This window comes from Psammomys obesus, unplaced genomic scaffold (assembly GCF_907164565.1).
Source record: "Psammomys obesus unplaced genomic scaffold, mPsaObe1.curated_primary_1811, whole genome shotgun sequence".
Lineage (NCBI taxonomy): Eukaryota > Metazoa > Chordata > Mammalia > Rodentia > Muridae > Psammomys > Psammomys obesus.
In genome coordinates this window covers 16,827,154-16,853,792 of record NW_026596095.1, presented here as the reverse complement: position 1 = coordinate 16,853,792, position 26,639 = coordinate 16,827,154, and the positions used below count along the sequence as shown (strand labels likewise).

General features: G+C 40.4%; 1 protein-coding gene across 1 annotated transcript in view; it reads left to right on the top strand.

Annotated features, from left to right (window-relative positions):
- Enpep (glutamyl aminopeptidase) overlaps window positions 1-26,401 on the top strand; it is a 76,328-nt gene extending 49,927 nt beyond the window's left edge. Inside the window, exons 11-20 of the mRNA XM_055628105.1 lie at window positions 729-808; window positions 9,588-9,721; window positions 9,850-9,905; window positions 11,795-11,945; window positions 13,343-13,416; window positions 13,529-13,633; window positions 13,727-13,897; window positions 16,949-17,089; window positions 24,567-24,645; window positions 25,605-26,401. Of these exons, the coding sequence (XP_055484080.1) occupies window positions 729-808; window positions 9,588-9,721; window positions 9,850-9,905; window positions 11,795-11,945; window positions 13,343-13,416; window positions 13,529-13,633; window positions 13,727-13,897; window positions 16,949-17,089; window positions 24,567-24,645; window positions 25,605-25,757 (1,144 nt within the window). The 3' untranslated portion in view covers window positions 25,758-26,401. The remainder of the gene's footprint in view (window positions 1-728; window positions 809-9,587; window positions 9,722-9,849; window positions 9,906-11,794; window positions 11,946-13,342; window positions 13,417-13,528; window positions 13,634-13,726; window positions 13,898-16,948; window positions 17,090-24,566; window positions 24,646-25,604) is intronic.
- The last annotated feature ends 238 nt before the right edge of the window (window positions 26,402-26,639 follow it).

Genomic DNA, 26,639 nt, shown 5'->3' with positions numbered 1-26,639 from the left:
GTTAGGGTTAGGGTTAGGGTTAGGGTTAGGGTTAGGGTTAGGGTTAGGGGAGTGCTGGGATTAAAGGCGTGAGACACCAGCCAAGCAGCCTATTGTGAAAAGGCAACACAGGCATGCTGGAGGCCCTAGAATCACCCTCCAATTCCACAAAACAGATACAAACAATAAAACAAAGCCAGCACCCTTTCTTCCTCCCCTGCTATGACTGAAATACTAAGTAGCCAAAGAGAATAGTGGGAAGCCCAGAAATACCTTTACCTGGCGATTTTCCTTTGCAGCACTGATTCTCATGGTTGGGATTATTAAGTGGCTAAGAGCACCGAGTGCTCTTCTCTAGGTAAGAGGGTAGGATTTCAATTCAGTTTGACAGAGGGCACACCATGTGAGAACCTATGCAGGCAGGCAGAGGCTCTGCATTATGATATAAAATGCTACATTGATGCAAATTGTGCAAGATATTTATTTCAAGGCATTCTTACTGAACACTAAATGTTTGCTCACCCTTTTAAAATTTTATGCAAGTTTTATAGAACCTGAAAATTGCCAATGGCATGATCCTTCTTCATCCCTAACGTACAGCTTACAAATTGTATGTAGTGGCTACTACACTGCCTACATTTGCCAATGATACTGGCCAATCATTTATAAAGAGAGATGTGCTCATCTGTTGATCTTGAAATATAACCTTTTTGTGATTAAGTTAAATGTTTCTTTCTTAAAAATTTTAGTTACACATGGAATATTCCAGTTAAATGGACCGAAAATGATGTTTCAAGGGTCACAGTCTACAACAGGTCAGAAAAAGAAGGTAAATATTATTTAACACATTCATCTCTCCTTTGAATTGATGCATTTCAGTAAACAAAATATAAAGACAGTGAAGCAGCAATGAAGGCAAACCTGTAAATTTTAGCTAAAAGTCATCTCTCAAACTTACCAACAATTCTAAAATTTTGTCTACAATGAGAACTTTCCCACCTTGACATGCTCTTTTTAGTGATTAATCATGGCAGGCAGAAATAAATGTCCAAAAGCCAGAACAATTTTACTTATGTGCCTACCAATCATTGGAAAATCAAGCTGTAAGATTCCTGACTTTGCCAGCTTCCTTCTTCCCTCCCTTCAACCCACCCTTCTTTCTTTCTTTCTCCCTCTTTCTTCTTCTGCTCTTTATATCAAATAAGTAAGACACTGAATTTCTTAAAGTATTATGTGAATGGTCTGTTAGTGATTGACTGATTGATTGATTGATCAATTTTTCTAAGGCAGGGTTTCTCTGTGTAACAGCCCTGGCTGTACTGGAATTCACTCTGTAGACCAGGCTGGCCTTGAACTCACAGGGATCTGCCTGCCTCTTCCTCCCAAAGTGTTGGGTTTAAAGGTATGTGCCACCACCACCCAGCAGGCCTGCTTTTTAAATGTTCTCTTTGAATTAGGATAATCAGCTGCATATGTGTGTTTTGTTCTCTCTTCATTGATTTTCTTTTCCTTATTTGAAAAAAAAATTAGGGTTCTTTACAAACAAGGAGGTCTTATGACAAAACTCAGGAAAATAAAACAATACATAAGAGAGATTTTTGCATCTTCAATGCCAGGATTGCTTTTTTTTTTTTTTTGGAGGGGGGAGATATATTATTTGTGTACTTTGCCCTCCTAGCTAGATTTCAAGTCCTTTGAGAGGAGATACCATCCTAATTCATCTTGTATCACAGGAACTAAGCCATGGAGAATCTCGATTTTTATGCTTTGACCATTGTAGTTTGTTTTGTGATGCAAAACATTTCTCAACTAAGACAAACTGGATTTCTTTATTCTGTCCCATGAGAATGTGGTCTCAGAAGAGCATATGCGGTCCCATGTTTTCTTGAAGCTAAAAGCATCCTACATTCCTTTATCTGGTCCTGGTTACTTGTCCTCAAATTACCCATTAAAAGCAGATTACCTGAGCTGGGGTTATAGCTCAGTTAGAATGCTTACCCATCATGCAAGAAGCCCTGGGTTCAGTTGCCAACATCATATATAACCAGACATGATGGCAAACAGCTGTAATCCCAACATTCAGGATCTAGAAGCAAGAGGATCACAAACTCAGGGTCGTCATCAGCTGCATAGTGAGTTCAAGGTTAGCCTGCCATCAGGGTCAGCTTGAATTACATGAAGCTCTGCCCCCCCAAAAAAAAATTAAAGTGAAGTGTATCATCCAGTCTTTTCGAATAAGTTTATAGCTACAGGTTACCATCTCCTCAGAAACCCCCATTCCTTTACTGATTGTCCCTCTGTCCTCCACATGCCCAGGCCCCAAGCCCTTGCTGAACTTCTGCCAATGAGGACTTAACTTACTCTTGAAACTAGTTTTGTGAAATGATATAATAGTGTTTTTCTACTATCTCATTTCAATTAACATGGGTGTTCCAGGGTTCATCCATGTTGCGGCAAGGATCCATCCTTCATTCCCTTTCATAATGGACACATATCATTCTCTATTCATATGGATATATTTCCTCATCTTTATCTGTCCATCTTTGGACCTTTTTAATCCTACAGAATACTGTTAGAATCATTTGTATGGTAGTTTTTCTGCCTCAGGTGTTTTTCATCTTCGCTGCTTCTTTTTTCTTTTTCACTTTTTGTTATAAGCGCTCTTACATTTTTAGTTCTATTGCCAACCCCCATCTTCACTATTATGAGGGTGAGAATCATCTCTGTGCTGATCCTGTCCAAAACTATGTTCATGGGAAAACGCCCCCCCCCCTTGTCATTTATGCTAATGATTGTTCTGACATCGTTAGGGCCAACGACTCTGAATCCTTACAGAAATACCAGATCAATGCCTTTTTGTCTCAGTGTTCAACATGTTTGTGCCATGCTTGAATTCTAAGCCGACTGTCCTGTGGTCTGTCCGATGATTATTTTCCTACTCACAGGCAAGTTTGCCAATGGAAAATGAAGAGGACAGGAAGAGAAACGATAGACAGTAAAAATGTCCCTCAGCCCTCATGAAAGGCACACACAATAAGAAAGTTAGGGTGTCAGAGCCTTCAGATAAACCAACACCATGTGCTTTCCCTGGTGGTCATTGTGTTTAGCTGAGGGCCAGAAGACTGTCTCGGCAGCAGCCCGATTTGCTGTTTACAAATTTAAAAGCATGAATAATTCAGCCATTTCTAAGACAATTTTTCCAGCGTTTTCATGGAATGAGGATTTCATAGAAGAGAATGCTCAAGAAAGCGAGAGCTCAGTGAAGTGCTTCAGAAAACAAATGTGAAGAGCTCAGAATAAATATTCTTCTAATACTTGTGATACATTTACTAGTAAGAATTTTTGAAGTATTTAATCCTTCATTTATTAGTTCATCCCTGTAGGCAAGTTTTTCTTTTGTTTTATTTTGAGGCAGGGTCTCCTGTCAGGCTGGACTCCCACTTGTAATGTAGTCGAGGATGACCTTGAACCCCTGACTCTCCTGCTCTACTTTGAGAGTTCTGGGATTACAGGCATGAACCTGTACTCCTGCTCTAGACCCTGCTGGGGATGCAATCTGGAGTGTCCAAGCGAGCACTGTGGAAACTAAATTAGCTACATTCCCAGCTCAAACAAGTATTTTTTTTTTTTTTAAGTAGTTTTGAGGGCAGCATGGGAGTGAACACCAGAAGAGTGAGGTTTTCTAGGGCAGGGCAGACAGACAGACTGTCATAGAGGCTGTTGCCGTGACGCAGGTGATAAAAGGCACCCACAGGACAAGTACCAGTGCGGATTTATGCGCCCAGAAGAGGCTGCTACAGAAAACATACGTCCATCAAGATCTCGGGGGCTCACTAAAGTTTGAGGGTAACAGGGTTGACGAAGTACAGAGGGGGCCTGTGCCTCAGGCAGGGAGTACGGTGTGGAAGCAAGAGGAAAGGGAGCTCCTTGCTTCCTTCCAGCTCTCGGGCATGTCTAACACGGCATCTGTGTCACTCTTGGCCCATCTGTGTCTCTCTTCATAATACAATGTTCTTTTGAGGAAATGAGGCACTTTCTGGTAGGTGCTGCTGCTCTGTTTCCTCAGCAGACAGCTAGAGATTGTTTATTTTACGCAGGAGCGAGTAAACGCATGAATAAAAGGCTCGGGTGTTCAAGGAGCTCTGATACCAAACCTTACCTTTATCTGAAACCTCAGAATCAGACTGGTCTCTTCAGCAGAAAAAAGGCTAGACATCTCTTCCTACTTCAAAGTGCCTGCTCCATTTTTAGGCTATGTCATGAGTTCCTGTTTCCTGTTTGAGGACATTGTCAGCTCAGGGCACAGATGACGACTATGTCCTGAGTGTAACTGGAGGGGCACCCAGCTCATGTTACCTGCCTCACGTCCCTTGGCCACTCTGATGACTCGTCAGTTAGAAATGCCCCGAGCAATACTGGGACTCCTGGGATCTTTTATTTATGCGAGCATTGTCCATGATATTTTAAGCAGTAGTTAAAAAAAAAAAATGTTGTTTGTAACAAAAGAAGTAAATCTCACACGAAGTGTTTTCTGGCTGTTTTAATCTACCCCTCCCACAACAGCCACCCCCCCATCACCCTTATTTAAATTGTCTTGACTCTCTTAAGTGAACTTATTATTATCAAAATGTATTTCCTTATCTTTGTCGCTGCTATTTGTGGTCACTGGGATTTTCTTAGAGGGTACTCGTTCTAAATACTTTTCTTAGATAGCTGATGCTGGCAGCTTTGTCAATCCTCTTATTCTTAATGTTAGTGGTTGGTATTTAAACAGAAATCATTGTTATTGAAACTCCATTTGCTCTCTTTTCTTTTTAAATTACATTATAAACCCCTTGAAGATAAAAAAAAAATTACTTAGGGTATCTCTTGTCCCCCATCTATTATCAGCAAGGTAAGAATTTGGTAAGCATGTGCTTAGTGGAGGGCTGTTTGCCTAGTCTGTTCTTCCGAGATTTTGCTTGTGTTAGGTTATAGTTACACCTCTGTCTTTGTAACAGTGCATCAACATCTAATAGGATACACCCACATGCTTTGGTTTGTTACATTCTGACATTCAGAAGGACTGGCGGTTGTCACAGGACAAAGCTTGTCTAAACACAGTGTTCTGTAAGCCTCGCTCCAGGACTGACCTCTACGGGAGGGAGTAAAACATTGTTTTAGGTGTAGAGCTGGAGGGATGGCCTAAGACGTTACTGTAGAAGGCCTACCGACGTACGACATTGTTGCAGGAGTGATGTTTTGGAGATGACCTAAAATTTTATTCCAGGGGTGGGGTCTAAAAGAACCAAAGACCTAGGACAGGTACAGACATGGGGATGATGATTTTTATAACTTTCATGTCAGGACTCTATGAATGAGCAAATCCTGATATTATAGAAACAGAGGTGAAGGCAAGCCTGTAAGTTTGAGGCCAGCCTGGTTTACATAGTGAGTTTCAGGACGGCTAAGGCTACACAGAGGGGGAAAAAAAAAGAGTTTACTAAAATATTTCAAATGGGAATGTTTAAATATTTTTTACCAAACCGTTGCCGAGAACATATCTTTGTACGTGTCAAGGAAGGAAGGACGGACTTTCTTCATGTTTTCAAGAGTCTTTAATCTGGAATCAGTTAAACTGGTTCAGAACCCTAGTTTGTCAGCTCAGCCCTGGTCAATCAAGTCTTGGAAGATTTAGTCCCCTAAACCTAACATACCGGAGAGTAAGAAAAAAAAAAAAAACCGCTAATCAGGTAAACTGGCCTGCTGAACCACCACACCCGTGTAGGCTTATTACTTGTTTCTCCCCAGTGAGAATATACCGAGTAAGGATTAGGGGATCGTGGGATCGAGCCATCATTTTAAAGATGTCATCCAACTGGGGTACTGACACAATCATTGCATTTACAAACTGTCAATAGTGCCTTGATGCTATGAAAGTTTCTTTGTTCGGTCAAAGGAAGTGTTTCTGATGTGCCTTGCCTCGAGGGTGATTGTCAGCAAATAATGACTTAGAAATTCTGTTGGATTTTTTGTTGTTGTTGAGTTTCTTGTTTTGGTTTGTTTGTTTTACTTCTTGTAGTTTCAGTACAACCTGCATGTTGGAATCTTTTAATGGTCCACAGAGCAAGCCCAGGGGGACCAGGACTCCAAGAGCATCTATTACTTTTGTTTCTATTTTGCATCCAGTTCTCAACTCTATGATGCTACTTAGCAGTGAGGGAGATTAGTATATGGAAACTAGCTATTTTTGTTTGTTTGTCTGTCTGTTTGTTTGTTTTGGTTTCTTTTTCAAGGCAGGGTTTCTCTGTGTAGCCTTGGCTGTCCTGGACTCCTTTTGTAGACCAGGCTGGCCTTGAGCTCACAGAGATCTGCCTGCCTCCACCTCCTTGAGTGCTGGGATTATGAGTGTGTTCTACTTCGTCCAGCTTTAATTAAACCTTTTGATTGTATGTGTGCACCAACCATGTGTTCATGGACGTGGAGGCCCGAGTTCAGGCACTCTCTACCTCATTTGAGACAAAATCTCTCATAGAACCTGGAGCTCACGACTTTGTGTAGACTAGCCGGCCGCAAGCCCTGGGGACTCACCTCTTTTTGTCCTCTTTACTTTGGGGTTACAGGTGTGTGTCTCCCACGGGGTGTGGGGGATCCCAGCTTGAGTCTTCCATTTGTGTGGCCAGTATTTTACTCACGGGACCCTCTCGCCAGTCCTGACAGTGACATTTCTTAGAGCCCCTATTTTCTGCACCAAATGAGAAAAAAAAAAATAGAACAAAATCATTTATAAGGTGTATGATATAGTCCTTTGTGGTCATTGTACATACATTCTCAAATGACAAGAGGGCACTAATCTTAGAGTAGGTAGGGCGCCCTTGTGTGTGCTTTAGCTTGCTCATGTACGCATGTGGGGCCTCTCACAGACACACACGCACACAAAGAAAAATTAAAACATTAAGCTTGATGAGTAATTTCTTATATTATTCTGTACAATTTTGGGTTTGATTTGGTTTGAAACCAGGTCAATTCTGTAGTGCAGATTAACCTCAGACTTGTAGCTATGCTCCTGCCACAGCCTCCTGAGTGCTAGAATTACAGTACAGACATGTGCCATTCTGCCTGGCATTCTTTGTACTTTATTTCCTAAGTATCCCATAAAGAGCACATGTTGGCATTACAGTCATAAAATAAAATAAATAGAAGCAACTTACAGTTTTATACCTGTAAACAAGCTGTGGTTGTTCAGTTCTACTTGTTTCATTACATCATGGAACAACCCAACAGTTTTTGTTGTTGTCAACTGTTCTCAAAGTAGCACGAACTTGGCAAGTCCTTAACTACTGACTTCCGGGGTCTCAGCTTCCTCATCTATAAAGTGAGAAAAATCACAGTAACGTTAGACAGGCTTAACTGGGTACATATAAAGCACAGTAAATTACTGCAGTGTTTAGATGGATTGCCAGGAACTTCTCAATGTTATTTATATTTGCTTGGCTATTTCTAGAACTGGCAGCCTATCCCGTTTCATAATAACGGGGATGGCTAGCATCTGTTGGTCACATAACACCGAACGATATGACCCCGCTTTATCTGCCTTATCTTACTTAATCTTCACAGCAGCCCCGAGAGGGACTTTTTTATCCCCGTTTCCCTCCTGGTAAACTGGGACACAGAGAGGTCAAGTGATTTGGCCAGAGTTACACAGCTTGCCATTCTCACGGAAAGGATTTTATCCCAGGTCTGTCAAACTCAGAAGTTCCTGTTCTATCTTCAGTAACATATGGCTTTACCCTTAGCAAGAAGCTCTCCTCCCAATACAAACATTCAAAGAGTGAGGTTGCCAAAAGATTAGCTTCCTTTCAACAACTTCTCTATGGCCAAAAGACAAAGAAAGATTAATACCGCACGAGTGAGGTAAGGGTTTATAATTTGTCAAGTACCTGCTCTGAAGGTTCCTGAGGAAACTTATTGTCTTGTTGAAGAATATACTTATATATTATGAAAAACTACTGGATCCTGGATATCTTCCAGACAGACCTTGCAAAGGCTTCCAAAATTTAAATCATCTTTCCTCCCAAACTTGCCTTCCTCTATTCTCTGCTGGCAACACCATCATTCATCCCACTGTGCGAGCCTCTGCCCCTCCTCTAGGCAGAAGGAGGACTGGGCCAGCTTTACCTCTACCTTGTTCTCATTGTGGGTGCATCAGTCTGACTTCTCACGCTTCCTTGTCCTAAATTATTACAGTTGGCTTCTGAATTGGCCTTGCTTTTAGAATCTAAAGGAAAGTATCTCCTATGTCACTGTCAAATTCTTTTTTCTAGAAAACAGACTTAAGCATGTAATTTCCTTGTTTGACAATCTTCCCCTGTGCTTTCCTCCTCTCCAAGAATGAATTCTTTTGCATGGTATGTGTCATTAACACTGAAGCCCTGGCTTTCATTGCCAGCCTCATCGGCTATTTTCCAGTACTATTCCCTACATTGTCAGTATATTAAGTTCCTTGAAATCTCTCCCATATTCTAAGTTCTCATTCCATTCTTCGAATAGAATATTTTCCATGCAAGCAAAATATATAGTAACAGAAAAGTATGAAGTAATAATGACAAATACTTGTGGTGCCAGAGCACCGTTATCATTTTTAAGGTGTATGTTTGACCTAAAATTTAAGCCTCTGTCCCTTCAGCACTGGGCTTCTTGTCAATTTGCTAGAAAGTTAACTTGCTAACTCCACTGGTGAAAAAAGCACCATTGTAGTCCGTTGAAATAAGGCTGTAGGTGACTTTGCAAAGACAAATGCAATTGAAAGCACAAGGAGGATGTGGATTGCCAAGTAAGAGCATTTGCATTTGGGTTCCAAGTCTATTGCTGCGTGTCCTAACTCCTCAAATGAGTCATGAATCTCACGTTATTATTCTGCTTAGCAATAGTTATTTCCACAAGCAACAGTATTGATGTGTTTCGTTCTGGGGATTAGACCCAGCCGGTTCCCTTCTGCTAGGCAAGTGCTCTATCGCTGGTCCAAATCTCCAGACCTGTTTCAATTTTATTTTGAGGCAAGGTCTTACTAAGTTGCCTAGACTGGCTTTGAACTCCCTGAAGTCCAGGTAAGACCACAGTCTACCTCAGCTTTCTGAGTAGCTGGAATTATGGACAGAGAGCAGCAGGTCCAGCCTTCCATGATGATTTTGAGAAGGCGTTGTTTAATCTGTGCATCTCAGCCCTTCTTTGGGGCTGTCCTGGTGAATAGCCTTCACATAATTAACCCGTTACGCTTGGGGTGTATGGATTCCCCTCAGGAGGCATGGATTTCTTTGTCTTTCCCTGCAGGACTGGCCAGCTTAGGGTTATTGCACTCCGCCAGGGAGGACTGTAAGTTACAAACGGCAGGATGTTTATTGACATTACTTATTTCTTGTTCATCTTGCTCACTCCAGTGACATTCTAAAGTTAGGCAACTAAATAAGAATTAGGCTTAGGGGCTTTGGGTCCAAATCAAACTCGACTCCTTGAGCTAATATTGCTTTTCTTTCCTTTTGCTTTTTTCTTTTTTGCCCTCTGGGTCTAATTTCTCTGTGTTTACAGTATATGCAAACATGTTTCTCATTAGTGTTTATTTACCACCACAGGAATCACTTTGAATGCTAATCTTAGTGGAGATGTTTTTCTCAAAATAAACCCAGATCACATTGGGTTTTATCGTGTAAATTATGAAGCACAAACTTGGGAATGGATAGCTGAGACTCTCTCCTCAAACCACACGGTAAGAGACAGTGTGGTTATGAACTATCATAGTTTTGTTCCAAGAACTGCATTTCAATGATACTAATTTTTGTTACAGTGCTCTTCGCCTTGAGAATCATGGCTTTTGTATTTTTCTTCTTCTTCTAGGCCTTCTCCTCTGCTGACCGGACAAGTTTTATTGATGATGCTTTTGCTTTAGCAAGGTATGTTTCAAAATGAGAGTAAGTCACTTAAAATAACCTGAGTTTTCCCATGTATCTTTAAAATTAATTACAATTACGGTGAAGTATTATAATTTTTTAAATTGAAAATGTCCAAAAGTCTGTATTTTAATCATTATTGTATTTTTTTTTTTTTTTTGCTCCTTTAAAAATTTCTATATGAGCTGGTCATGGTGGCACACACCTGTAATCACAGCACCCTAGGAGGCAGAGGCAAACAGATCTCTGTGAGTTTGAGGCCAGCCTGGTTTACAGAGGGAGTCCAGGACAGCCAAGGCTACACTGAGAGAACCTGTGTTTTCTCAAAAAGAAAACAACAAAACAAAGTTGTGTGAGCCTTATAGCAAATACTGTTATTAATTATTCGTAGATAAGCTCCCCACCCCACCCTTTCCCTGTTGTTATGGAATATGATTTACTCTGGATAGTGAGATAGCCCAGAAAGTACATAAAGGCACCTGCCCTAGATTGGAGAGCAGAGAAACAGGGACTATGGCATCTCTTGACCTTTTCAGATCACCTGACTCTAACAATTATTTATGAAGTTTCTGACCCTCTGCAGGAACTAGATACACAGCTGATTTGATTTCTGTTTTTCAGCAGCTTTGTATAAACATGAGAGTAGATACTGATTCCTTAGGAAGCCTCTGCCAGGATTGGGCATCATTCTTAGGTGCTTCACCATTTCCAATAGTACTGCATCATCATTGCTTATTGGTGTCCATACTGCCCAAGAAACGGGTATCCATCTTATGAGGATGGGTATCCAAACCCAGCTCATGACAGCGTGAGCTGTTAGAGTTGTTCAGTAACTACTAGCCAAGCAGATCAATGGCTAATTGGGTAAGATAACAAGCAGAAACATTTGACATGGACTCCTTAGATAACTTAGCAAAGGCCAAAAGAAAAGTTTTTAAAGGGCTAAACAATAGGCTTTTGAGCCTGACTAAAATCCTGGTTCTGTAGAAACTGGAGTAAGTCAACCTCTGTCAGAATCAATAAAAATCTGGAGACAACTACAGAAGACAATGGTAAGGGCTAAATCAAAAAAGAGGCACATGGAACCCAAAGGATAATCTTCCTTTCAAGTTCTCCTCAAATTCTGTTACTTGACCAAAATGCACCCACCTTGGATCCTTAACTGCAAAGATGTATTTTTCCCAAGGTGCTTCTGAGTTGGGCTTTTTTTCCAGTGCTCCCTAAACGTTACAGGGAGAGGTGTATATGTCTAATTATGGCTAAGCATCCAATCATCAGGACCCTGAGAGGCCATATGTCTTTTCATTCACCACTGTTTACCACACAGACTTCTCACAAAATGCTCTGAGGTCAGCGTTTTCTCCAGGGTCAATGTATCAATACTGAAAACGCAATTTTTAAAGACAACATTCCTATCTAACACTCACTCTCCTCAAATACATCTGAACCAAACTTTTACAAATACTTTCCCATATATTTTTGTGGCGCTGACTACCATGGTACCAGGCAAGCATCCATCGCTAAGCTTTGGCCCCAACGTTGCACAAAACTTTTTCAGTTGAGTCTCAACTATAAACACAATTGAATAAAAAAAGATTTATATTTCATGTGTGTATGCATGCACATATGTGGAGGGGCACAGTCAGAAGAGGGCATTGGATCCCCTAGAGCTAGAATTACAAGCTCCTGACAAGGGGTGCTGAGAACTCTGGTCCTCTGCAAGAACAGCAAGTGCCCTTAACCACTAAGCCATCTCTCCAGCTCCTAAGTGCAGTTTTTAAGTTGTTAAGCAGAGGAATTCTCAGTAACATGAAATGCTGGGGTCACCATACTGATCCTTTCGATTGAAAGTCTGGTTTTCAATTCATTGTCCTATTTATTTTCTCTCTCAGAGCTCAACTTCTGGATTATAAGGAAGCTCTGAACTTGACAATGTATCTCAAAGCAGAAGAGGATTTCTTGCCATGGCAGAGAGCCATTTCAGCTGTGACCTATATCATCAGCATGTTTGAAGATGACAGAGAGCTATACCCAATGATAGAGGTGACGTTAACGTTCTGAATATACCACAAATATAAATGTTCAGTGGAGGTAGGATGACTTTTAAGGGAAGGACTTCTTGGGAGAGAGCTGTCTACCACAGGAAATTAAGAGATGTGCTAAAACTGGACAAATCAAAGCAGACAGGCTGTCTGATCTTTTTCACATTGAAGTGTTTTGTTTTTGTGTTTCAGTATACCTCAAAAAGGTATCCATTTTAGTATCAAAATGAATATAAGACTACTTTATCTAAGTTTTTTTTTTTTTTTTTTAACATTTTAAGCTATAGACTAGACCCTAATTTAAAGTGAATTTATCTTCTAAAATTATTTTTGGGTTTTTGAGACAGGGTTTCTCTGTGTAACCTTTGCTGGCCTGGACTCTCTTTGTAGACCAGGCTGGCCATCTGCCTGCTTCTGCCTCCTGACTGCTGGGATTAAAGGTGTGCACCATCTCTCCCGGCTCAAAACTAATCTATTTTTTTTAATGTAACAATTTTAAACAAATTCTGGATCTGAATGAAGTTATTTTTATGTACTAAATGAAAGACCTTGGAAAATGATTTGTTATTTGTTACATAAAAATAATTTTGGCATTTGATATTTGTGAGTATAAGTTTCATTCATGTAATAGAAACACACACACAAAAAAAAAAAAAAAGAAAAAAAAGAAACACTAGCACTTGTCTGCCCATGGTAATGGGATAATAAGGACTTCTAGATAGTCCTTGTAAATCTAAAGAGCTGTCACTTTTTAATATCTCATCAGTGGTTAAACAATCACCTTCCAATCAGAAGTGTATGAGGTGTTTTCTTGCTCGTTACTATAATGAAAAGAAAAACATTAAAGAAGATATCTCAGTTGTTTCTCCCCTGCCCCAACACCGTTGCTGGGACAAAAATACCCTGATAAAAGCAATTTAAGGGCGAAGGGTTTATTTGGCTCACAGTCCCAGGCTACAGTCCATTGCAGGGAGGTCAGGGGAGCAGGAACTTGAAGAAACTGGTCCCACCATATCAACAGTCAAGAGCAGAGAGCAGAGATTTAACGCATGCTTGAGGCTGCTCAGCTCACTTTCTCCACTCTACCCTAGAATCCCCCTAGCAGGAAATTATGCCAGTCCAGGTGCTCTGGGTCTTTCCGAATCAAACAATGGGATCAAGACAGATCCCCACAGACTTACCCAGGGCTTCCCCAATCTAGAGAGAACTCCCCCCCAAAAAACACACTGAGACTCACCTACAGGTTTACCCAATCTAGAGAGACTCCCACCTTTTCTAAGCACTGGCTCAAAGTTCTGAGAACTAGTAGGGGAAAGATTTACAGTGGGGGCTTCAGGTGACAGAAGATGCAGATAAGTAGCAAGCTCTGACTCATGGTGCACTCTGCTTCTATTTCAGACGTACTTCCAAAGACAAGTGAAGCCCATTGCGGATTCTCTGGGCTGGGAGGACACCGGAAGCCACATCACAAAGTTATTTCTTACCCTTTAAAACTAATATTCACTTAAGCATTTATGTGTTTGTGTTTTAAGGTATAATGGAAGTTTGTTAAGGCCCTGGCTCTGTGCTCTTTTGTATTTTAAGGTTGCTCCGTGCCTCTGTACTAGGATTTGCATGCAAGATGGGGGACAGAGAAGCCTTGGACAACGCTTCCCAGTTATTTGAGGCCTGGCTAAAAGGAGATCAGAAGTGAGTTCTCCTGTCATTTGCACGTCGAGAAGATTTTTAAACAGAGTTGTGAGTGAACACATGAAATGCCTGAGACACCATTTCTTCTTGCAGCATCCCTGTAAATCTCAGGCTTCTGGTGTACCGCTATGGAATGCAGAGCTCTGGCAATGAGACTTCATGGAACTACACTCTAGCGCAGTACCAGAAAACATCCCTAGCACAAGAAAAGGAAAAGCTGCTCTACGGCTTAGCCTCAGTAAGGAATGTTTCCCTTCTGGCAAGGTAAACTGCTTGGTGTTTGCTTTGTGGTCCTGGGGTTAAATCCAACCCCATGCTCTGCCCATGCCAGCAAGTCTTCAAACATTAGCCTGCACACTTATGTTTAATTTAGTTTTCACTTTCTTTCTGTTTGTTTGTTTTTTTAGACAGGGGTCTCACTATGTGGCCCTATAGATTACCATTAAGGCAGTCTTTCTGCTTCTGCTTTCCACCGGGCCTGACATTTTTAAATGTGTAATTTAAAATAAACTGGAAGGACTGAATGGATGGTCCAGCAGTTAAGAGCACCAGCTGCTCTTGCAGAGGAGCTTACTTCTATTCCCAGCACCCACATGGTGACCCACAACTGCCTGTGACTCCAGTCCCAGAGGAACTGTTGCCCACTTCTGGCTTCTGTGGGCATCAGGCCCTCAAGTGGTACACAGATCCATACACATAAAATAATAAAAAAAAATAATTAAAATAAAATTGGTTTAGAATAAATAAAGAACATGACCATCTCGACATCTGTCAAAACATTACGCTAGGTGGCATGGTGCTAATTATATTCGTTAAAGAAGTTAGCAACGGCTGTAGATGTTTTAGCAAGACTGTAGTGGATTCAGGTGTAGAAAAAAAATTGCACATACACACACACAAAACCCAAACAAACTCTTCAGAGCCCGCCACACCAGTACAGTTTCTAGAATGTCAATGGCCTACTGTGCCAAAATGTTCCCCTAAGACACTCCTTGTGAGAGACAAGTTGCCGGACGCTATATCACCTACCATTAGGAAGTGGTTTCAGTGGTTAGTGGTCTTTATAATCTACTTGTGAATTTGAAGCAATATCCACTTTTCAGATTGTTGTTCCAAGTGTCTGCAAAGTCTCCCAGACCTTGAAGTGATGGCCATAACAAAGGAGGTTTGGCTTTGGAGTGAGGTGAGGCAGTTTCCTAGAATTCCTTGCTTATCTGCACAGATAATGACTGTGCCATACTTCGCACAAAACTAGGTTTATCTGTACGATGGCAAGTGCCTAAAAAGGCAGCCATCTTTGCTATCTGATTGGTTCTTAGAGCCTGTACAATGAGGAACCACTGGTGTTGGTTGTTTTGTCTGCAAGCCTGTTTTTGTAAATGAGCTGTTAAACCCAAACCCTACTCTGTGTGGTCTATTAAAGTTAAGTGTCCACTGATTGGGGAGGACCTCCTCCCCTTTCATCTGACCCTGTTTTATCAGGTATCTTCAGGACTGGCTGCAAAGTCCTCCTCTGTGGCCTAGCAGGACTGCTCCTCCCTTGGGGGGTGTCCAGCAAACATTTAGGACATTGGCAAAGAGCAATTTTAACAAGAGAATCTCAAGGAACAATAAACTTATGTAAAATAAAGTAAGTGTCCTGTCCTTTCCTCTCTTCCACATTTTCCTTTTACACAAAGGAGACACACACATCCTTTTGTAGTGCTGGAGAAAGGGATGCTCTGTGTCCTGCTGGTCTTCCTTCAGGTATTTACCTATTCTGGTCCTGGACCCAGTCCTTTGGGTGTGAACTGGTCACATTTTACCTGCTGGAGAACTACCTGGCTTCTAGAGATGAACACCGTTGTCACCGTCATTTCTTCTGCTCATGAACTGCTGTGCTGTGCAGCACTTTGGTTTGCCCAGAGGCTTTTTCAGCACCCCTGCACATCTTATTTTGAAACTGAAGATAAGTTAAGGGTTCCACTACGCAGCCGACAAGCCAAAGTATCATGGGTGTGCCTTAAACCAATTGATAGAGTCACCTCATCTTGCCAATGACATACAGCTGTGCTCCCATTACACACTGGGCATGGCCCAAAGTTAGGTATTGATTAGAGGACCTTTCTCTGAATAACGAAAGGACAGGGTGGTGTATTGCAATGTCCCACGTCACATGAACTTACCTGAAAACTTGAGTTTTCTTCAGTCTCACTTATGGTAAATTTCTGAGGTCAAATGTCTTTCTTTTGATTACTGTGCCAGAACACCCAAGAAATCAACTTAAAGTGAGGAAAGATTAATTATGGCTCATGGCTCAGAGAGTTGAGTTCATGTTTCAATGCTCTTAGGCCTGACAGAAGGCTGGAACATCTCAGGAGAAGGAAGGCTGCTCACCACATGACAGCCAGGAAACAGAGACAATGTTCACCTCTCAAAGAAATTCACCTCCTTCGACTAAGCATTCCAGTCTTTGATGAAGACTGTTTCTCTAATATACCTCATATCTCAACACCTCAAGTTGAGCAGTGATCTTTAAATGTGGTTCTTAATCCATATCTCCCCTAAAAATAGGAATGGTCCAAGCCAACATGTAGGAAACCGTGGAACAGGGCAAGAAGATTATGAAAATATATCTGATTATCATCAGTAGATATTTTTGAGGTGCCTTTCTCATAGTAAACAAAGCATGTGATGACTTCAGATAGAAACAATTCTAATAGCAATATGGGCTTAGAAGGTCAACTCTAGTTAACACCACAGCATAACAATTGATGAACATTTACCCATTTGTTATTTAATTCATCCTGGACTTATTCATATTAAACTATACTTATTGCTAAATAGCTTATATTAGCATGTAAAGTTTAAGCTTTATCTTATAGAATAAGACCTAAAGTTTTTCTTTAACATACTTTTTTCTTTAATTCGGTGGGATAATAGACAAGTTAGTGCTTATATTCAATAATTATTCTTTTATCAGAGTAACTCTTAAAGTTTAGTTTTAATTTTTTGGCATTTCTAAAATGATTTAAAATTTAAATTAGTTTAATTTTTAATAATTATTTTAATAGTCAGTATTAACTAATTCTAAATTATTAGATTTAGATGTTTATATTTCAGTACTCATCAAAATTTGAGATTATTCTTTAAAAACAGTTAAACACACTAATTTTTTTTTAAAAAAAAATCTTTCCTCATTTGTCATATTTAACTCATGCAGTTGATACCTCGGGAACTGAGTTGCTGGAATAAAAGTTGTATGACCTTGAAATTTAGGTAACAGTTGACATTCAAAGTTCATTTTGAAGCAGTTTTCTTCTTGCACTTCCTTAGGTTTCTAGAAATGGTCAAAGACCCCAATATTATTAAAACTCAGGACGTATTTACAGTCATCCGCTACATCTCATACAACAGCTACGGGAAGAGCATGGCATGGAACTGGATCCAACTGAACTGGGACTATCTGGTCAGCAGGTAAGATGGACAGATACCGCCTCTTGTTCTTCTTGTTTGACACTCTCTACAGGAGCCTCCTTTTTCTCCTTGGTGTGCATTCTCTGACCTCTGTACCATTCTGAAGGGGCATATTTCTAGAGGTAAAGGACTGTTCTTCCAGGTCCATTCATTTTAGGCATAATTCTTTTTTCTTAGAGTTACTGTTTCCAGTTGATCCACAGGATTCTGAAATCTGGAGAGAGAACCAATTTGTACTACTTTTTTTGTTTGTTTAATTAAAATGAGTTAATTTGGGGCTGGAGAGATGGCTCAGTGGTCAAGAGCACTGGCTGTTCTTCCAGGAGACCCAGGTTCAATTTCCAGCACATACATGGCAGCTCACAACTGTCTGTAACTTCAGTTCCAGGGACACTCTCACACAAACATACATGAAAGCAAAATACCAGTGCAAATGATAATAATAATAGTAATAATAATAATGAACGAGTTAATGTAAGTCTGCCCTATACTGATATATAGCAAAATGTCAGATACATAGTTAGTTCTCAGCTACTATTTGCTGAAAACTAGGTGAAAATTTCCGGAGTTGGGCTCCAAGAAGAACCTTATTTGTCCAGAACTCATATCTGCAGCAAAGTTTCATCTTCTTGGACAAGATAATAAACTCTAAGTATTGTGAATGCTTCTTAAAAGGGAACTACATTTCTTAGCACTTTGGGGGAGGTGCATGCCTCTGTGTGTGCATATGTGTGTGTGTGTGGACATAGTTTGTTGGTGATGAAGACTGGAGGATGCAGGCTCTTGTGTTTGCAAAGGAAAAAGCACATACTCAAATGACTGACCTATACTCACGCCTAGTAACAGCAGCTTGGAAATTAGAACTACTGATGGCAAAAGAAGAGCAGAGCAACCATAACCACGCTTATTTCTTTAGCCCCATGCCGAGGATGTGTTGCTGCTGATGCTGGCTCTGATCCTCTGAATGCAAGGCTCAACTTCTGTCAAAAAGACATTTATTTGGCAGAATGTAAGATAGAATATAGGCTAAATATATTTCCCAGATTAATGTGGACACTGATGAAAGGTCACTCTCCCTGAACGCCTCATGTTAAGAAGTCTCTTTATCATGTGTTTTAATCTTTCTTTTCAGCAGAGGTCGGTAATTACTGGTCCTCTGAGAAATAGAGCCACGGGGATGACTTTTATCTCTGATTTTCACTGGTACCATTGTGTCTGTCTGTATTTCTTTTCCTTCAGAGATGTACACTGTATCTCTTGCTCTACAGTTTCCTACATTGCTTTTGTCTGTTCATGGGAGACGTCTGTCTCTTCTTGTGACCACTGAGAGTAACTGTTCATTCATTTCTAAACACTGGTCTTAGGATATGTCTGTCCTTGAGTTCATATCCATGGTTCATCTGTTTATAATTGTTTCAGTGAAAGGCTTGGTTTAAATCGAGTAAATCTGTTCAACAAGAGTGTGTTATCTGAGCATATGAGTTAATACTGTACGAGGAGCCCTTTCTTTTATAAGATGAATGCCTAATGATTCCTACTGTGTTTGGTGTTAGCTGAAAGACCCCAGGTTTACATATGCTGCAAGAAATTTATATAAATGAAGCACAAAGTTTACTTTTAAATTATTGTGAAAAAATAAAAAAATATTTTGTTTATTATATACCTTAACAATGAATAAGTAGAAAAGTGGGTTTTACCTTGTTACAGAGCCATAAACATGTGGCTTTAAAGTAAACATGTTAGATCTTATAAACTAAACTGTTTTCCAAGGGCAATGAGTTGATTAACTGTTGTCACAGCCCAAGGCCTTTAACATTTCATCTCTGGATGCTTTAACTTTCGTGAGATACTATTGCAGATGACCCAAACACAAAATCATACAATAGCCACATGTCTGTTACACAAAAGGCATTATTAACTATGTTTGGTTTGAAGAAATACAATTGTAGGGAAATTTCCCTACAAAAAAAACAAAACAAAACAATTATAATAAAAGACAAGTTAAACGGAAATGAGCCAAGCTTTATTCAAGTATTTCCAAACTCTTGAATGTTTTCCAAATTTTGGATTGAGTGATGTTGCTTCCTCTATTTCTGAACAGTTTATTGTGAGCCTCAGATAAATAGTCTGCTTTTCTATCGGGCTCTGTGACTTCTGCTTGCCAGGACACTGCTGTCATTTCCAGTTTGAGCCTTAACCACAAAGCTCCAGTACAGGCGGGAAACGACTCTTTACCCTTGAGTCTCCTCAGCCCTTAGGTGAAACTGTGAAGCTCAGTGACCTAAGTAGGTGACAAGTTTGATCAAACTTGATTTTAGTTTGTTACAGATGAAAAAATTCAGTAATTTTGACATAAGGAACATGACCTCAGCATGTAAACATTATCTCAAGCTAATTCTAAGTTTTGGATACATCAAAATAATTCCTATATGGTGTGATATTAGGTATTGAATATTAAGTTCAAGAAGATGACCTCACCTACCTTTTTCAAGCTATTTAAGATACACTTGAATTCTTATTGTACTTTTAGGCATTGCGAAGAAGACACAGAATGTTTCTGCACCTCATATGGGACCTCTCAAGGTCATAGGGACCTTGAGATAAACATAATTTGCTCAAGTGTAGGTAGTGTTTACACAAGTATTTCCAGTTTTTATTTGATGTATTTGTTGCTACAATTTTTAGTCACTAAGAGTGCAACAATAATAATGCACAAACTATAGGCCATTCAGATAACTATGATTGCAATTAGCAGCTGTTCTTGGGACTCAAAGACTCTCGCTGCAGCAACCAACATATTTTTTCTTTTAAAAATTCCCATCTTCCTCTGACAATACTGATATGTGTGTTCTGCAGAAGCTGCAGGCAATAAGAATGCTTAAGTAATCTATAATGGAATTAGTCAGAAATAATTTCTGCTTTCACATCAGTCTTTGTTCTTGAGTCATTTCTCTCTGAATGCTTATTTGCTACACATGGAGTCATGTTAACCACATGTTTTCATGATTTACTCTTTTCATATCATATTGCTACTAAATGAAAGGATTTTAGGATTTCTGGTAAACAATTCTTTTTTTATAGTAACTGATCACCTTCCCAGGATGTTCCTGTACTTAGTGCTGTTCTTACATAGACTTGCTAATATTTAATTTTATTTCTTTATTTTTGACTTAATTTTTTTTCTTATCTGATGGGTATGAGTGTTTTGCCTGTGTATATGTATGTACCACATGCACGTATGGTGCTTGGGGAGGCCAGGAGAGGGTGTCAGATCCTCCAGAACTGGAGTTACAGATAATTGTGAGCCACCATGAGTGTGCTAGGAATTGCACCCTGGTCTTCTAGAAGAACAACAAGTGCTCTTAACTGCTGAGGCGTCTCTCTAAGCCCTAATACCTCACTTTAAATTAGAATTCTTTCCTTGAGCTAGGCTCGATATTTGGGGCTTCAGCAGGAAAGACAGGCACAGCTCTCTGTTTTCACAGAACTTAAGACTTTGGCAAGAGTAATATATCTCAGGAATTTTTCAAATGCATGCATGCACTCTAGGTAGTAACTACCTAGAAGAGAGGCTCTGGGCACACCAAGTTAATGCAAAGGGGAAAGTAAGCAACTTGAGAGAAGTTGGAGACAAGGCCTCCGCAAGGAAGTGCTTGCTGAACCAAAGGAAGGACAGGAATGAACTAGGTAAACAAGAGCTGAGCTATCTTGGCTGAGGCTACCAGGAATGAAAAGAATAAAGGTCAAAACGGTTAGAGTCATGTTAAAATTTGACTTTTCTTCTAAGAGCAATGAGAAGTCAGTCCCTAGAAGTGTGGGGTGAAGCGAAATGATGGGTTTATTTTGAAAATGACTGCTTCCATCGGTAATGAGGAAGCATGGGCACTGTGGAGACCAGAACAGATTTGGGAAACACAATTAACTTCTGCCATGGTCCCAGCAAAATACAATAGTCAACTGGCAGCGGAAAAACAGGGAAAACTGGACCATGTAGTGATGGTGAAGTTGAAGGACTCGCGGAACTTGGAGGGGATATGGCAGGAGAAGAAAGTAAGGTAACCAGCACGATGCTTGAGTTTCTAGCAGTGTTCAGCTTGCTACATGTAGTGTTCATATCTTTTTTCTTTTATTGTTTTTATTTTTTTTTTAAAGACAGGGCTTCTCTGTGTACCCTTGGCTGATCTCTATAGAGGACTCACTCTGTAGACCAAGCTGTCCTTGAACTCACAGAGATCTGCCTGCCTGTTCCTCCAGGATGGTGAGATTAAAGGCATGAACCACCACTGCCTGGTGTATGCTTTTCTCTTAAGAGTAAGAGGGGAGATGTTTTTTTTCCAAAGGAGATATGTTCTCATGTTGGATGTCACTGAAAATTTGAGTAAACTGAAGATCAAAAAAAGAAAAGTCAGTTAGACTTATTGATATAAAAGCCATTAATAATTGTGGAAATAGATATTCATGGCTAGAGAGACTGTCAGGCAGTTGAAGGTGCTTGCTCCCCTTGTCAAGAGTTCAGTTCTGAGAACTCATGTCAAGACCCTCATAACCACCCATAATTCCAGCTCCAGAGGCACTCATGCCTGCCATCCCAGGCACTTGCACTGATGGGCACATATCACCACCTCCTCCATACACATAATTAACAACTGCAAAAATAAAACTTTTATTAAAAAGAGTTTTAAAGAGCAGTGACAGGAAATGACTCCAAATGAAAACAGCCAACAAGAGTCTGTAGCAAAATCTCCTGAAAGTTTGACCAAGTATGGGAGGGAGAGACAACTTTTTTTAAAAAGTCAGATTAATTTTTTAATTATTATTATTATTATTATTATTATGTACATTGGTATTTTTACCTGCATGTATGTCTGTGTAAGGGTGTAGAACCCCTGAAACTTGGGTTACAGACAGTTTTGAGCTACCAGGTGGGTGCTGGGAATTGAACCTGGGCCTCTGGAAGAGCAGCCAGTACTTGTAACCACTGAGCCATCTCTCCAGCCCCTCTCTTTCCTTTCTTATATTGAACATATTTTAATGTACCTAGAGTATTTAAATGCTGATGAGAAAGTTCCGGTATGTGGAACCAACTGGAGATTTTTTTTTTTTTTAAAGTAGTTGTTTTATAAGTAGAAAAAAAAAATCCAGCAGTCAAAGTGCAGGTGTTAGAGGGAGACAGGTGTGAGGGGGAGTTATTTTGTATGTCTCTGTACAGGGGAAGGAAAAGACATCTTTAAGAGGAGGGAAAAAGGGAGGGCTAGTGTTTAGAGGTTGGAAGAGAGAGAAAACATTTGTAAGAGGTGGGTTAAAGGGAAATGAAGGAGTTGGCCAGGGAAATGGAGGAGGACTATTAAGGTGGGGGTTATCAGCTGATATTTAAAACAGTGAGGCAGTATGGGAGACTGTGATGACTTCTCAGACCAGAACCCGACTGCCTGAAACAACCTGAGACCAAATGATTTCATCCCAGTTAGGGTTTTGCTAGACATGAATTAGTACACTACAAGGGAGCTTAGGGCTTAATTCAAAGTCTGAGCGTGTTAAGCCATCACATCTCAACTACATAAATAAAGAAGTGGAGCATAAAAGGGAGGCCTATGGTCCAGTAGTAGCTGCCAATGAAGAGTCAATGGACCAGAAATCCAGGTTAAGCTAAGATTGGGCAGGGTGAAAACTGAAAAGCATATTTTGTAGACACCACACAAACGCGTAATTTTGGATGCAGGTTTAAAATGAGCCCAAGGCATCATGGGAGTTGGGTGGCTAAAGTGGAGCACAGAAAACGTCACTGGAAACAGGCCTAAGAAACAGAGGCGATCATAATTTGCAGGGATCATGTGGAAATGACCCAGGGTGGAGGCACAGCTTGGAGTAGAGAGAAAGACTAGCAGTTGGTGCAATGCAAGTGTATCCTCCGTGGAAGCGAGTGAATGGAAGGGACAGATGTATAGTGTGAGGGCAGAAAGGGGATCTGGAAGGCAAGAACTCTGTAAATGAGAGGCAGTATTTTCTGCCAAGGGTGGAAGTGATTGAGAGGCGGTGTTGGTACCTAGTGGTCACCTTTGGGTAATGACTGAGGAGTTGGGGCTGCTGAAGAGGTGGATAGAAATCCAGCTCTGTCTGCGGTGAAGACGGGGTTTGGGTGAGTGCAGAAGCTCACACCTTTCATCCCTCTGCATAAGTCAGTCTCAGCATACTGCTCCCTCTTGCCACTTTGTAATGGTTTCCTGTAGGTGTACTACAATTGATTTGCCCCAATTTCTTTTACTTTTGTTTGTAAACAGCTCTCCTTTACAGCATAGAACTTTAAAAACTAGCATAAAGAAAACTATCTGCTTCTACCTTCCACTGTGTTTGGTTTTGGAATATAATAATTCTAGGGTATAAAATTTCTCCTATTGATTTATCTGTTGGTATATTTTCCAATATCTGTCTCCCAGTATTTCAGTGGTCAAGTGAAACTTGACTTTGTAGACTTCTTTCTTTTTTTTCTTTCTTTCTTTCTTTCTTTCTTTCTTTCTTTCTTTCTTTCTTTCTTTCTTTCTTTCTTTCTTTCTTTTCACTGTGATTAGTTGCAATGAGTTTTGTATATCCGTCTGTAGGGAAAGAAGGAAGCCCCATGGGGGTGAAGTCATGAGTGACTCTGTGTTCTTGCGTGGGTTAGATATGCCTAGAGGTTGTGTCCACTGCTAGCTCTGACTGGCTTCTCACACAGAAGCCTACTGAGGACTTGCCTGCTCTCTAGCGTGAGGTGAAGCAGTGACGCCCTTATCAAAAGCTAAGCATAGGCTACAGCTTCATTCTTGGACTCCCTACAACCAGGAACTTAAATAAATCTTTCTTTACATATTACTTAGTCACGGGTGTTCCATTACAGCGGCAGCAGCAACAACCACTAGACTAAAACAGACAGGCCATTTCCCTTCATGATCTAGTTTGATGCATGACTTGGTTTGTGTTTTATTGATAAGAATTAGGTTGCCCATCTGTACCTAGTACTGAGGAAGGCTGAGAAAGTCAGTCATTATCTGTATGCCCTTTACCCAGGAGAAAAGAAAGTATTTGAGGGATACAACAAGCAGTCTACCATATCTGAGAAATGGCATGAAATCTATATGCAAAAGGAAGTCGGGACTTTATAGACACTAGTGCTGAATATGATTACAAAAGTGTGTGTTCTTTAGTTTATTGGTTATGCATGTGTGTACAGGCCAAGGGTAACTTTCAGGAATCAGTTCTTTCATTCCACCGTGGGATCTTAGGGCATCAGGCTTACATGGCAGGCACTTTTTATTCTCTGAGACATCTTATATTTTCCTACTGTGTGTAACTTCCTTTGAAAACTACTTCACGCACACACATACGCACATACACACATGCCCACGCACACACATACACACACTACACATACCTTTTTTATCTAGTAAAAGATTTCATGCATGGACACTAATATTCTGTTTTACTCTCCTCCACACCTCTGCAGGTACACAATCAATGACAGAAACCTTGGCCGGATTGTCACCATAGCTGAACCCTTCAACACTGAGGTGCAGCTCTGGCAGGTATGGAGGCAAATTTCTTTCTACTTGTCTAGGAAAGAACACACTTAAGCTCTTCTCCAATCAAATCCCAGACACAAGAAGAAAAGGAAAACCCCTTATCTAACCAGTTATACACTGCCTTTTTCCCCTGACCTAAAAAAATGATTCAAATGACAAAGAAATAATGAGGTTTAAAAAAACTGAAAAGATGTAAGGCCCGGGAAGGCTGGGACCGGTTCTCAAAAGTGTGTACGGTGCGTATTTCCCCTGGTCCAGGTGTCTGTGACTCTGGGGTAAGTTGGTTGAGATTTGAGTCCATTCAGAATTGGTAGTTTGGGATTTTTGAAACTAACCCCAAATCTCTGAAATCCCAGGGAAGGATACAGAAATGTCCATTAACGTAGGCCAAGGAGAGGTCATGAAATTCCCATATCTGTGTATTAGATATTAAAATGTTTAGATTCTTGCATATGTTTAGAAGAAGAAAATAATTTTCATTAGAAAAAAAAAGGCAGATAATACTCTTGTTGAATTGAGGGGGAGTTTGGAGGGTAGGGAAGAGTATAGAACTCTGTTGAAGACAGATTCTTCTTACGTGTCTTTAGGAAATGAACTGTAAGTATATGAAATTCTTCACACCCCTACAGTGAAAGACTGGAGCAAAACTATCATGGCACAGGCCACAATGCCCACGGGCACTTTGGGAAATGCACAGACAATAGAGAAATCCACAGACGTGAGCATACTAACCATGGCATGGTGCCCTCCTCCCCTACCATACAGCTTCTTGTGGTTAAAGAGGCCCACAGCCAAGACAAGTGATTGCTCATGTGCCTGGCAGGCTTGCTCTGAGTGCCACACCAGGAGATGTCATCATAACAAATTTCCCATCAGGAAACACAAAGCCGGTTTCCAAATGGAATTCCTGAGGAAAGTGGGCTGCAAATGACTTTCCTAAGTACTCTTCCTCTCTTTTCTAGATGCAGAGCTTTTTTGCAAGGTATCCAAATGCTGGAGCGGGAGAGAGACCCAGAGAACAAGTGTTGGAAACAGTGAAGAACAATATTGACTGGCTGAAACTAAACAGAGAGTCCATAAGCGAGTGGTTTGTTGGCTTGCTGAAGGATGACTGAGTGGCTTCATCTTAGACTATGCTGCTCCGTGGAGCCTGAGGTGCCCTGTGTTACAGGCTGCAGAGGGAGCCTTCAAAACTAGCTCTGCTTTCGCTAAGTGCTGTGTTTATGTCTTACAAAGGTTTTAAATTATTCCTCTTTGTTTTTGAAGGAAGATACTAATAGAGGATTGAATATACTCAGGGATTTCTGCTAAGTGTGCTTCCCAGGAATGCCTTTACAAACTGAAGGGTTTAATAGTCACATTAATGTCTTTAAATATCAATCCTTGTATCTTAAATCTGTGAAAATAGAACAATTTGGTCCCAGCTTTACATTTTTAGTACCAAAGAAACACCACTTAATCTTCTCTCTTGATTGATTTTTAAAGTTTAAATACCAGTACTTGCGGGACATATTGCCATCTTAATCTTTATTTTATTATTCAGAATTACATAGACCTAATATCATTTTATTCACATATGCTTCACTGATTTAAATCCTACCAAAGTAACCTTGGCTTAAGTTTTGCTCAAGGACTGAATGAATGAGCCGAAGAAACGACTGACTGACTGTTGCCTTTGCTCTTACGAAACCAATCAGACAATGCTGTATTCTTTTTTTTTAATAATAATAAATGTAAATTATTACCTTGAAAAAAAAAACATTGTTTCCCAGAGTCACCTTACTCTTGAGTGAACATGATGGCAGCATTCCCTAAATAACTTAGCACATTACAAGCATGCTTCAAGAACCTGGCCTTGGTCACGGCATGGTGCTCTTTGTCTCTCCTGATACATACAAAGTTCCCTCAAATGCTCTATGAAATTAGTGGGCATGGAGAGCTTAACTGAGCTCTATCGGTTTTATAGGGAAGAGTGAAAGTAATTGGGAACTGTCCAG